This window comes from Colossoma macropomum, unplaced genomic scaffold, assembly GCF_904425465.1.
Source record: "Colossoma macropomum unplaced genomic scaffold, Colossoma_macropomum, whole genome shotgun sequence".
Classification (NCBI taxonomy): domain Eukaryota; kingdom Metazoa; phylum Chordata; class Actinopteri; order Characiformes; family Serrasalmidae; genus Colossoma; species Colossoma macropomum.
In genome coordinates, this window is record NW_023494799.1 from 23,694,309 (window position 1) to 23,709,136 (window position 14,828).

General features: G+C 41.8%; 1 protein-coding gene across 2 annotated transcripts in view; it reads right to left on the reverse strand.

Annotated features, from left to right (window-relative positions):
* abhd17c (abhydrolase domain containing 17C, depalmitoylase) overlaps nt 1–13,283 on the reverse strand; it is a 55,413-nt gene extending 42,130 nt beyond the window's left edge. For both annotated transcript variants that reach the window (XM_036586552.1, XM_036586551.1), the window contains exon 1: nt 12,258–13,283. In XM_036586552.1, coding sequence (XP_036442445.1) covers nt 12,258–12,742 — 485 coding nt within the window. In that variant the 5' untranslated portion in view covers nt 12,743–13,283. The remainder of the gene's footprint in view (nt 1–12,257) is intronic.
* Between the last annotated feature and the right edge of the window lie 1,545 nt (nt 13,284–14,828).

Here is a 14,828-nt window from a genome sequence, read left to right on the forward strand (position 1 = left end):
AATTTCCACACATCATTAACAGGCTCAGCCTGTTTTCTTCTCACTATATGGTCGATACGTAACTGCTTATTTAACATTTAGGAATTAGGATAGTTGCTTTGTATGAAACAGACACGCATCACTGATAAAACACGGCAAATCGTGCCTCACTGCAGAGCGCAAAATCGATAATCAGAACATGTGTCCTGAATCATCTTACGAAAAGTACAAGAACATCAGAGCTGAAGACAGAAGCCCTCATTGAATGAGCACTGTTGCCCACTAGCCAGAGCAATCAGTTTCAGTTAAGCGGTATCAAAATCCCAGCGGGCAGAGGGAGCCAGTTTTTAATATAAAATGTTGCGCCTAGTCATAATGCCTGCACTATGATATGAATCAAATAGGCTGAGCATCACTCGCCGACCACACGGCAGCACCACTAATCTGGCATAGTAAAGGTCAGCATGTCTCCTCCACAACATGAATCCCACCAACAAAACATGAATTGTGTGTCTCATTCACATTAGTGCAACGGGCTGCTTTATAAGGGTATGACGATTTTAACGCAGTACTGAAAAACAGGAAAAATTAACGTTTGAAAATAGAGATGCATGATGTCAGAATCAAATCAGCACTGACAAAAATCTGCTTAAAAATGATCAGCACTGGGCAGACGTCTCGTTTGACTCATATTTCAAACTGATATTTGATGACACACTTGTCCTCTAGAACAGCAGTGGACGATGCTGGGCTGCTGCACTAAAATATCGAAATTCATTAATTTTACTGCATTTGTAACTCTACAGAAATAAATGTTATATTTCTCTGTAACACTAATTAGTAACTAGTAATTAGTATTAGTAACACTAACTAGTTCTGATGGCCCATAACTCCTAAATCAGTGCATTCCTTTTGAAACAAGTGTATGAAAAAGGAAAACTGCATCATCAATTCACCCCTTATCTGTCTCTAATTTGCTCTCTTTTGTGGAGACCATGGTCAGTGATCAAAACGAGACATCTGGGTCCATCCTAGCAGGGTAAAAGTGGGCAAAGAGGAGCAGACAGCATAACTGGGCCCAATATTTTCTATTAGAAATTGGCTCCATTTTCCCCTCGGCTCACTGGTAATTTGATACCACTAAAGTGAAGCAAATTGATCTATGGCTTCTACAAAGGTTAGTGCATCAAAAGGTGGCCACTAACTGTACACAGTGCTTAAAAACCGAATAAATGAGTATGAATGAGGTAGAGATAGGCTGATAAACTAAACATTATCTACAGTACTGGCACAGATTATTACTTCACAATAGTGATTAAAGGGGAACGGGACAGATTTTTCAAGATTTTGGCATTGAGATGTAAACATCATTCAGAGTTGTGTGATGTAAAATGGTTAATTGTAGAGGAACTTATAGACTCATTTCTTTACAGTGGTGGTGACGATTGGAACCTAAGACGGTGCCACTGTTAATATTAGACTTCGAGAAAAAAGTTGTACTGTTTCAAGAAAAGAAAGTCATAGAACTACGACAAAGTGGCATTAATAACAGGAAAGTTCGCCATATTGTGGCCAAAGGCTTTGCAAAAGGAAGGCAGCACCTCCTAGTGTTAAAATGAGGGGCGGTGAGGAGGTGGTGGAGTTACACTTTCATATCGATTTCACCCATAAAGAAATATTCAGTCTCCCTGTCTCTCCTGGCACATCAGCACCAAACTGTTATTAGTATAAGAAACAGGTGACATGGCTCAAATGGCTGTGCAGGAAACTGTTTATTTAGAAGAAATAACCAGACAGACTGAGAGGAAAATCGCAGGCAGGGTCGTCTACGCAGCTATCGGTGGCTACATCTCCACGCCATTCAAAGACGGCATGAAGTTTCACAGACAGTGAGAATGATAATCAAAATGATTGATCCACAAAGAGACAGAAGTGTGTGGAGCTCCGGCGCCAGTACAGCAACCGAGACCCCAACGCGTTATGGCAGCCCCCTACAGTTAGCCCACTTTATTCTCCAAATATTACTACTTTTTCCTCCAAACAGTGCAACTTTTTTTTTCTCCAAACAGTGCGACTTTTTTCTTGAAGTCTACTATTTTTATTTTTTTTTAACAGTGGCACTAAAACGCTGTCGTAGTGAACCTACAAGTGTCTAATGAGTTTTTATATGTAGGGGGAGATTTTAGAGGCATTAAACTCTTTGGACGTCTGGTTCCTATCACCACCACTGTGAACAACATCTCTAGAATGAAGCATTTCACACCAAACCACTCCGAATGACTGTTTACATTATGATATGGAAAACTTTTTAAAAATCAGTGGAACGTTTTGATTGGCTGCTGTTTCGTCTTTAAACTCATCCTACATGCTGCATGATAGGCTCCAAGCGTCTACAGTTCTGTAAATGATAAAAATTTGGACATTTAATGCCCTAAGCTTATCATCACTATTGAACAAAACTTTACCGCAATAAGATTTTTGTGCAGCAGTAGTTAAAGAAGAAAACAACCAGCTTACGAATTTATTTGATCGGTATATTGTATTCATGAAATTGTTAATGCCCAAATACTGGAAAACAGAAACATGCATTTAAATTTGTATCAGCCACTCATATTTGCCATCTAAGTCCATGTCTCCCACACATGCCGTATTATTAGCCATACATGTAGATCATCCCACAGCAAGGAAGAACTAGAAGCGGGTGGATGAATTAGGAAAGCCTGCCAGCAGAGCTGCAGCACTCCGCTCTGTAATTACACTCTAAGTGCTGCAAGTTCCGATTCTGAGAGCTAGACAAACACGGGGTAAATGAAAGGTGGATTGTGGGTGCTCAAGTGGCTTTCAAAGAGAGTAGAGAGCGTAAAGGGACATCTGCGGGATGCAGGCGCTCTGACGTGAAATCAGGCGAAATATCAAAAAAAACTGCCGTAACTGCATTAGGGATGTACATTTGGGTCATTTGTACAGAAAAAAGGACAAAGTACTCAAGCACTCAACTGCAGGGAGGGGTGCACTCACAATAAGTATCTCACACTTTCTCTAAAACCTCCCTCTCGAGGTTAAGGTTACCTAAGGTGAGCATCACTGCGCTATTAGCTACACTGTTCTCTTCAACCTGGATAGGTTATTCTCACGAACATGACAAATAGTGGGACCCAACATGAAAAATTCTAAATGACAAACTTTGTTTTTTTTGATAAACAAATTATGACTGGTTGAATAAACATAAATCTGAATTGACTTTAAATAAATTTTTAGCAATGTTTCCCAATTTAAGTGAGCAAATTCTCATTAACTCAACACAGCTTGAATTAAAGACAATCTCTAAGTTTTTTTTTCTCCACTTCTCTTTCCGTAATTTTTGGGAAGCATCGATACCAACAGTGGTAACAGGTTAATACCGCGCTCCTTTATCGTACTCATAAAAATCCACCAATGCCAACATTCTGACACCCGCTGATACAGTGTATTGAGGTATATACATGTAGTCCATATACCTCAATCTGACTACCCGTAATAAAATTTGTCCAGTTGAACGAGGTGGGTAACACTGTAAATAATTTGTTAAATAGAAGAATAATAACCGTGTAAATGCCTGTATCCGATTACATTTCCATTCTGAAAGCGTAAGTACGTGCTGCATGTGTGTCACATCATAGTGATGGCTTATAACATTCAACATGGCAGGAGCAGAAACTGGTCTGCAGAGGAGACCAAGTTTATGCTCTGATCTTTAAAAGACGGCGGTGGGACAGACATTCAGCTTATGTGTCTCAGAACACGACGTCTTCCTCTCAACCTTCTTTAACAAGCACATGTGAAGTATGTTTTCCTGAATCTAACATCATTTTAAAGTTATTAAAAAAAACAAGCGCTGCTCACTGCTGCTCGTCTCACTCTGACTGGACTCACGTGATGCTCGTTGTCATGGTAACGTCTACACAAAGTAGTTCTTTATGCATGAGTGTAATTTTGGATCGGATTACTTGTAGTGTGCATGTAATCAAGGATCAGATTGTTGAGTAGAGTGAGCTTATAAACACCTCAGTCTTAATCTGTAATCAGGATGTGTTCGATCGGATTGGCAAAAATCTATGCATGTAAACACAGCCAGTGAAGGAAGCTCTGCTCACACAGAGAAGTGTTACTCACTCAGTGGAGGTCGGACACAAAGTCGCTGGTCACTTTAAACCAGGAGTGTCCAATCTTATCCACAATGAGCCGGTGTGGCTGCAGGTTTTCATTCCAGCAAAACAGAAGAAGATCACATGATCAGCAGTTTGAAGACAGAAACTAGATTAAACAAGTGGAGTCAGGTGTGCTCCAGCTCGTTTTGAGTAAAAACCTGCAGCCACACCGGCCCTTTGAGAAAAAGACTGGACACCCCCGCTTTGAACACTCTGCCATGGCTAATTCCCAGCAGGAACACACTGTGCGATTTTAGCCCATTTTTAAACACACACAATTGCAACCGCTTCTGCAACACGGGTGGCTGACATTTGCAACCGAAGTCCATCCATGCTGACTTTACTCTGTTTGAATGAGTAGAATTGCGAAGTATACACGTTGATTATTTTAAACTGTAGACACACCATGTTGTCCTACCATGTACGTCACTGCCTGGATTTTAGCTTCGGTGCACAGTGCTAGCAGCGGTGCGCTCAGCATGTCAGCTCAGCACTTGGCGCACATCGTATAGCTTCAAATAAAACAGCTTTACATAAAATTGTTTATGGACAGAACTATAGGGGCTGCGTTTCATGTGGCATGGACAGAGTGTTTTCCTACTCTCTGCATACTTTGTTAGCCCCTTGCACCCTGTTCTTCAGTGGTCAGGACCCCCATAGACCCTCACAGAGCAGGTATTATTTGGGCGGTGGATCATTCTCAGCACTGCAGTAACACTGATGTGGTGGTGGTGTGTTAGTGTGTGCTGTGCTGGTGCAGGTGGATCAGACACAGCAGTGCTGCTGGAGCCCACTCACTGTCCACTCTATTAGACGCACCTGCATTGTTGGTCCACCCTGTAGATGTAAAGCCAGAGACGATAGCTCATCTCTTGCTGTACAGTATGAGCTAATCATCCTCTGGTCCTTCATCAGTGGTCACAGGAGGCTGTTGGCTGGATATTTTTGGTTGGTGGACTATTCTCAGTCCAGCAGTGACACTGAGGTGTTTAAAAACTCCAGCAGCACTGCTGTGTCTGATCCACTCATACCAGCACAACACACACCAACACACCACCACCACATCAGTGTTACTGCAGCGCTGAGAATGATCCACCATCCAAACAGTACCTGCTCTGTGAGGGGCCATGGGGGGGCCTGACCACTGAAGAACAGGGTAAAAGGGAACTAACAAAGTATGCAGAAAAACAGATGGACTACAGTCTGTAATTGTAGAACTACAAAGTTCGCCTATATAGTAAGTGGAGCTGATAAAATGGACAATGAGCGTAGAAACAAGGAGGTGATCATAATCTTATGCCTGATCGGTGTGCATATTCCTAAATAGGGGTGGGCAATATGATGAGTCATTGTTACTATGACAAATTACATAAATATATATTATTTAAAGATCAACAAATATTACAAGCTCTCGAGCTGGCTAATTCATGCTGCTCCAGTGGTCACTGGATGTGCAATAGGTCTGCAGGGGAACTAATAAACAATCATTAACGTAACAGACTGAGCAGACCTAAATCCACTCAAACTCAATTTCCTAGGGGTGGGCTTAAACTTCACAGCAAATGAACATGCTGTCAGCAAACCTGGCACATTTTCATAGAAAGCGAAACGATTTTGAAAAGGTGTCAGGTGGCGATATGGTAATGCTTAAAAACAGATTAGCATGAAACTCTACTTTGAGCTAAATGCAGCGCCTGAGTTAATTTATTCAAATGTGACTCAAAGGTTTTCAGCCTTTGTTCTGAACACAACTATATGTCCAAAAGTTTTGTAGACACCAGTCTTTCTTCTGAAATCAACGGTATTAATACAGAGTTTGTCCCCCTTTACTGCAGTAACAGCCTCTACTCTTCTGGAAAGACTTCACACTTTTGAAAGGATTTGATTGCATTCAGCCACAAGAGTGTTAGTAAGGTCAGGTACTGATGTTGGATGGTCAGTTCCGGATCACTCCAACTCATCCCAAAGGTGCTGGATGGAGCTCCATCACTCTAGAGAACACAGTTCCACTGCTCCACAGCCCTCTAGCCCACACTTGGCATTGGGCATGGTGACCTTATGTTGCTCCAGAATGTCCCATTCTATTGGTCAGTGCTTTTCTATGGAGATTATACAAGCTGTGTCAGCAATGGGTGCCCTTAAAGCAGTTAAATTGGGAGCAAACTGGGAAGAAATGGTACAGACCATCACACTAAATCCTCCCAGCCATAAGACGTAAATGGAAAATGCTATTAATCTTAACAAGCTAATTCACTCTAATGCACCTACTAAAAAGGGAGTTATTAATTACTGAGTATTATTCAACAGATAAACGGGCTTTCAAGGAAGGGATCCACTTGCAGCCCAACCAGTCTGGGATTACGGAAAGGCCACACGTACTTTCATTCTATTTTCATACTGAGGATTATTTGATGCACTGGTGCTCTGCATTTAAAGTTACACAGCAGCAAGAGCTGCATAATCACATTTAGGTAACAGATTACAAGCAATTTGGGCTATGTGACAAATATAATGATTATATAATGAAATAATAGGCCGGGATGAATTTTACAACAGGGTAGGAAATAACGTATTTAAGGAGGAATTTTTGCAGTTTATTTTATTTAAAATAACTTTATGAGAATACTATAAATCGAATTAATCTAAACATCAGAAAATGTTATTAGGTAAGCAGTCTAAAGATTAAAAATCTTTTTTATTTCATTAGAAAAATAACTTACAGCAGCTTCTCGTATAACACAGCGGTCCATTTAATTCTCAGATCTTTATTAACCGGCCAGGTCAAGATCAGTGTGTAAAGCACAAACTGTCAGAGGTTTAATTAGTTTAATTGTTTATGTGGCCAGTCATATTAAGCATAATTCAGATCATATATTAATGGCAAAATTCTTGTATTCCCCCAAAATCTTCCATCAATATGTGACAACTTTTGCACCGCCTCTAACAATAATAACCAATAATAATCAGATTCTGGCTGAAATGAGTGTAGAGCTGTGGTTCACATTTTCAGGTGTCGCACAAGAATTTAGCATCACACAGAGAAAAACAGATGAACAGAAGAACAGCTGAGGGAAACCAGTAGGTTTTCAAGTCGGATGAGTAGCATAACAGAGCCTCATGAGTTAATGAGCTAAGCACTAACACTGGATGCTGATGAGGACTCGTCATCTTCTACAGGTGTTTCTCTCCATCAGCGGATGATGTACCAACATGGTAGTTTGTCAGAGGAATGTTATAACTGTTTCTGGAATTAATGCTAACATTACTGTAGTCTGGGGGCTCCTGAGTGGCGCAACCATCTAAGCCCCATGTGACAAACACAAGGACACAATTCTCACTGGCCCGCAGAAGCATTTTAATTTTCTATTAATATTGGCCTGTTTCACAATGTGCTGCACTACAGTTCCCTGCAATGTTACGTGCACTCTGACTCTCCAACCCCAACAACAACCTATAAGACAGCAGTGACACTTTGGCTCTACACAATTCTACACAGTTCCCTACCAGTCATACCACATCACCACACACTAGCTGCATTTCAGCTGCAGTTTAACAAACAAACACTTCATATCAGCTCAGCAGTCTTAATGAACTTGCAGCAAAGAAAGGATGTCAAGTATCTAGCTCAAGCAGATAGGTAGGTTTAAAGAACTGAGCTCCTGGAGACATTTAAATTTTAAATATTTTAAGCACTCAAGCAATATTTCAAGGTCCACTACATGTGCCTATATTTTACTGCTGAAGTTTTTGTGTGTTTTGAATAAACAATGGCCAGTTCAGTTACAGCATTAATTAAAAATGAATGGCCCACAGATTGGTTGAGATGTTCTTACATGGCTCTTTTACTCATTGAGTTTGATGGCCCCATCATCAGCAGATCGCAAGTTCAATCTCTGGTGATGCTATGGCCATTTGTGCCCGGGAGTCCAAGAGAGCACAACTGGCTTCACTCTCAGGGTGGGCAGGATGGCCCCCATCAACCAGCACGATGCTAGACGGCGCAGGCGTCTGTTATTCCAAACCATTGACCTCTGCATTTAACCCATCAGTGCAGTGAAACACCCACATACATGCACACTAGAACAGACACGCGCACACACACACTAGAGGGCAGTGAGTACACCTGCCTGGGGTGGGGGGCAGCCCTATCTACGGTACCCAGAAAGTCCATTGGGGGTTAGGTGCCTTGCTCAAGGGCACTTCAGTCATGTCTTGACGGCTCAGGGAATCGAACCAGCAAACTTCCAGTCACAAGGCTGGTTCTCCAGACCACGACTGCCCCTGTTAGCTGACACAACAAAACTGGCGTTTTCCTCCAAACGCGTTGAGCTGTCCAATGACCTCGCGTTAGTGGTCATTCGCAAAGACACAGCGGTGCTTCACTGCGCTAGCTTTCAGCCTCCTAGTGCTGGTGGTATTGTGTGATTGGGGGAGTCCTAACTAGTGGGTGGAATTGGAGACGACTAAATTGGGGAGAAAACTGGGGGAAAAAAGGTCTAGTCTATTTGGCGATAAAAGCTGCACTTCAACTACAGCTCTGCCTTTAGTCACATCCTTAAGGACACATCTTTGGTAACACACACCACATCACTGGCATGTTGCTGTTTCGGAACAAAACCTCGTATCTCCAAAATGATAACTTTACAGGAGAAGGAAAAAACATACTCTACTTTTAACATAAGTCAATGGAACCACACTTTCTTCCAAGTCATTTTAGTTTCTTTTGGGCCATTCCTCATGAAATTTACACACAATATAAAGGGCATGGAGATACAAGGTCTTGTTCTGATAGCAGCGTACATAAGCACAATCTAACTTGCTTGCAGATATGACCTAAACTTTCACACTTTATAGCTTTATTAAAACACAGTCAGCATGTCTCTGAAATGTTGGTCTGTACATTTTCTTTGTCTTCCTATGATAAAACGTAATACTTGAATACTGATTTCAGTTCTCAAATGCTGGCACCACTAAAAGTTAACAGAGCACTTATGTATCCGAGCACGTCCCAGATAATTTCCTGTTTTATCTCACCATCCTACCAACGACATATCACGGAGAGAAAATGCTTAGTTCAAAGACCCTCCCTGATAACACGTTTCACTCACACATACGTTGCAGTATGGAATGAAAATGCTTTATGATTTATGCATTTATGCTGACTTTAAATAGTAAGAATATGTAAAATGGATTAGACTGCTTCAGTATAAACATAAGTTTGAACTTTAGCTGCAACACTGTGAGTAAAATGTCTCCCCATCATGCAACACCACAGTATCACTAAGTGAGACCAAGACAACAATTAGCACCCAACACAAACAAAATCCAACACAATCTAACTTATGTTTTCATAACCGCACTGTTAAAAAAAAGTTATGTGACCAAACCGAAGTGGATTAGTCACACTGCGTGTAGATTTCTGATGCCCCACAGAGTGACATTTATTGCAATTAGTTGTCCCGAAAGGTTGAGGCATCTTGTTGTATGAATATTTTATGAGTTCTGTGTAAAAGCACAGCCTGTGAAATCTCCCTTTACATGGGAGAAATGTTGGGAGTGAAGAAGACACCACATTAAAACATTTCCGCAAAACTTCCAGTCAAGCATCTGTAAACGTAGCACAATCGCATTATTTAATAACAATAACCTGGCATAAAAGGACTGTTCTCATATCATACTGGAAGTGTCATGAAGCTCAGTATTCAGTCTAGACATCCTCTCAGAGGCACTCTTGTAATTTAATGTTTAACTTCCTGCCCTGCATCTCAGAAAACAGCATGAATCCACTGTTAGCCACACCAATACAGATCTACCCTGACCTCTATACAGCTTCCTAAACTCTTTTCAACATTTACAATAGAAAAAAAAAATACAAATTTTATTTTGCTTTTAAATAAACATAAAAAGCTTAACAAAGAGGAAATAGCATAACATCCCGAAATATGATCCTAAATGTCTTTTAAACAGGGCAGTAATTCTGTTGATATCATTAGCCTTATGTAGATCACTGTACCAGCACCAGCACACTTCTGTCAATGCATTCACTTCTGGTTGTTTATACATCAAACCATCCAGCAACACAGTGATGCAATACACCATAAGAAAGCTTGACATCTCAGGATTTTATTGCCACTATTTTATGATCTGTTATTCACAGCAGTAACAATTGTCTCTTTCGCAACACAAGCACCAAATGTGCAAACACTAGCAAATCTGTAGGTCCTTACAATCAAAGCCTCGCAGCTCTCCAGAGACTTCATAATCCAAAATGTGGCCTTGATAACATGACAAGAGTTAGAGATCAGTTTAGAGATCTATGAGTGAGACGGAAATAACCTGCTGCGTTCTAGCCTCCGTTACTCTGCGTCAGTTATTCATACAGTTATTCTCATGGCTATGAAAAACACTTGCTCGTTACCTTTCAAATGAGATTAAGATCATGACTGTAGTATGCGGGAAAGGTGCTCCTTTTACTTTAGGTATAATATTGCAGGCAAAAATGGGGAGACTTAACACATTAAAGTATTGAATTTCCATACCCAGCCGTGGTGGCAGGTGCTGCAATGCTAGGCATTAACTCATTAGGGCCTATGATATCAGATGTGATTACTCTGCTACACTTTGCAATTGTGATATGACATGCACATTAGTGAACATGCCTTAAAAGACTAACCTGCACTATTGCGGTTAAAAATCATATTTAGTGGGTCACACAAATACCTTGACTCACAATTTGTCTTAGATTGGCCCAAATGTTCAGAGCACATAGCACTGACTGGTAAGAAGACTCGGCATAATATGGCAACCCTAACAATATCATGAAGACTTAATTAAAATACAAAGCCTAAACTATTTAAAGCATGGCATCCCAACACTGTGATAACGATTATGAACCGAGGGAGGTAGACGCAGGGTGGTAAAAGGTGAAAACTTTTCACTATTTTACCATCACTGCTACACATAAAACCTCAGAAAACATATTTGGGTTCACTAGTGGTTTTGATAGTAAATAAAATGGCTATATTTGTGTTTTAGACAGTGAGACCCCTGGTTCCTATCACCACCACTGTAAAGAAATCTGAGTCAGTTAGCATAGAGACCCCACCTACCAGCCACTTCAAAACAAAAAAACTGGTAATCTAAGTTTATTGTAAATAAATGAAGACACTTCACTCATCCAAATGAATGGTCTTCAGGATAGATGTGTGTAAACTAACATCCAATGTTTTTTTCAATAATTATGCTTTTTAATGTGGGAAAGATGCTCATTGTACTGTGGGTATAATATTTCAGGCAAAAATGGGGTGACTTAACACATTTGAGTATTGAATTTCCATATCCAGCCATGACGGCAGGTGTTGTAACGCTAGCCATTAACTCATTAGGGCCTATGATGTCAGATGTGATTATTCTGTTACACTTTGCAATTGTGATATGACTTGCACTCTAGATTGATGGCCGTCCCCCAATATCGGCCAACACCGGTCACTTTAGGTTTTCCGTAGCTCACCTTCCTGTTTCAAACAGCGAATTGTGTTTACAAGGAGATTAAGTTTGTCCTCTGTGGGCATCCCTACTCTGTATATGTGACACTAGTTACCATGGCAGCAAACTTTTCACCTCAGAATGAAGAAAGCTAACCAGTCAGACTTTTACACTAAGACAAATATTAGCGTGAAATGGTAATAGTGCTGTGGGTTCCTGCAGTTCTGTACACGCTGAATTACAACATTGTTAGTGACACTTAAATACTGTTTTCAGATGTAATTTGTTCATGAATAAAAGAGAGCGAGGGGAACTACACAATACACAGAAGTGGACCATGCAAAGAACCATTTAAGCATGAAAAGGCTCAAAACAGAATTGATAGTTCTACATAAAACCATACACAACACATTCTCCATCAATCTGAAGAACAATTGCACCATGCAAAGAGCCATTTAAGGATAAAATGGTTATCTATAGAACCATATACAACACATTCTCCATCAGTCTGAAGAACACAGGACGCATGGTTCTAAACAGAATTTCCTCTACTAAAGAACCCTTGAAGAACCACCTTTAAGGGTGCAGAATAAAGATATGACTCACTTCGTCCTGAGGACCTGCCAGGCCGCCTCGATGTCCGCGTACAGGTTCTTCTCGCTGGGCTTCCCGGTGCTCACTCCGTAACCAGAGTAGTCGTAGGAGAAGACGTTGCAGTTGATGCGCGAGCCCAGGCCGATGTAGAAGCTGCACATTTGGCCGAGGTCCACGGCGTTTCCGTGCGAGAACAGCACCGTGTACCGGCTGCCCGGTGCGCAACGCACGAACATGCAGCCCACGCGGTTCCCCCGGCTGGTGCGCGTGCTGAACACCTCCACGGCGTCCAGCTCGCGCTGCGTGTACTGCCAGTCCGCGCGCTCGGTGAGGTGTAGGCTGCATGAGCCGTCCGCGGCCGCGCGCACCGAGTAGGTGGGCTGGGGCGGCAGAAAGGCGAGCTTGGCCGCGATGCGGCTCGGACACGGCGGGCAGCAGAAGAGCCAGCACAGCTCGCCGAGGGAGAAGCCGCTCATCCTGGGGCCGCGCTCGGGCATCGGGGTCGCGGAGAGCCGCTAACGGGTATAATCACGGAAAGGGAGCCGAGCAGCTCGGTTACACTCTCAGGCACAGAGACGGACAAATAAACAAGACAGCGAGGCTGCGGCGCTAACGACAGCTGACTAGCTTTCCTTTACGAGTTCACAACAGCAAACTGAGCAGCTCGGCGCACATACAGTCACAGAGGAACGACTGTAGACGTGTAAACAAACAAATAAACAAAAACCACAAACAAATGAACGAAAACCGCAAACAAACAGGCTGAGCAGACGTTACTGAGACTGATAGCGTTAGCTAGCGCTTAGCAGTTAGCTGCCCAGCTTCCCTCTCCCGCTTTATGGCTTCATTCATCAACCTGCTCGGTTGGCAACGGTTTGTAAATCACACTAAATCTGTTAAGTCCTCCTCATGCGCTCCCAGCAGCTGCCGGTCGATAGTTTGGAGAATTAAAGCAAACAATGCCGTGTTTTTCCTCATTTAAAGCCTTAGCTAACGCTGTTTAATGTGAGCAGCCATTCCCGACGCCACACTCAGAGCTTCCGGTCAAAGCGGATGAAGACGACTACGTCACGACTGTGGTGAAAACATTAAATATGATGGTGTTAAATCATTCTTTACTCACAAACAGAGGTTTTCAAATTCTCAGCCAACCCTGTCCGTCTTCTCGAGGGAATTTCCATCACTTTTCCACTCCTTACATTTTGAAGAAACAAAGAAAAGTAATAGATGTTTGAATTACTATGACCAGCTTTATGGAGAGAAACTTGATTAACTGGCTTTTCCTCTTGTATGTGTATGTGTGTGGGTGTATATGTGTATGTTTCTAAGGAAAGTTAAAAATCAGAGTGAACAGATGGCTCTTCAACTCAATAAACAATGGTTATGAAAACCCCTAACATTAAAATAAATACTAATAAACAAAACGCTGCTGTTGGAACAAAACCTTGTATCTCCAAAATGATAACTTTACAGGAGAAGGAAAAAACATACTCTACTTTTAATGTAAGTCAATGGAACCAGACTTTTTTCCAAGCAATTTTGGGCCAATTCTTTCAGTCCATTCATCATGAAACGTACATACAATTTAAAGAGAAACACACACCATCTAAACCGCATATCCTTCTGGGTCATGGTGGATTGCTGGAGCCTATCCCAGCTGTCATTGAGTGGAAGGCAAGATACACCCTGGACAGCTCACCAGTCCATCGCAGGGCAAACAGACAGACATACACCCACACACATTCATACCTAGGGGCAATTCAGCATGTCCAATCCACACAGAAAGGACCCTGGTCGCCCGGCTGGGAATCGAACCCAGGCCCTTCTTGCTGTGAGGCGACAGCACTACCCACTGCGCCACCGTGCCACCCTGTTTGTTAAATTAACCATTTCCAAAGCTTTCCTCAAGGAAGTCCAGCAGTTATAGTTACCATCCAGTACATAGATTATCTAATCAATCCTTCATTAAATTCACCCCTTAAAATCCCAGGCTTATTACATAAGCCTTATTATTCAGTAACTACAAGGACTTCAATGCGAACTGGCTGAATTATTCTTAGGTTATAGAAGTGTGTAATAAAACTTTGGCCTGCTGGTCGGCCCTGGCCATTTAAGGGGCTGAATCAGGTGAGCTACTGATGGAATTTAACAATCCATACAGAGTAGGAAAGGGACCAGACCTGTGTTCTTCTTACTAAGATACTAACTACAACGAGTCTCCTTACTGCAGAGATGGTACTGATCTCACTGAGCTCCTGCTGCCTGAACTGTGCTGAATCACATCACCACTCCTGTTAATACACACTGTGCAATATATCATAACCTGCCACTGCAATGACACTTTCACTGCGCACTTCAGGCTGTACATATGGATGCTATTTCTGGTTATGTTTATACTCATTGTGTTGTAAGTATCTCATATCATTGCAATACCTGCTCTCATGATAATACAACAAATCTGTCTCACATGCCGTGTATTTATGCAAATAGATATACTTTCATTCCTGCTCTCTACTTTACTCTAATTTATGTCTATTTTTTATTTCAGCCTAATTTATGTCTATTTTAATTTCTTTTCTTATT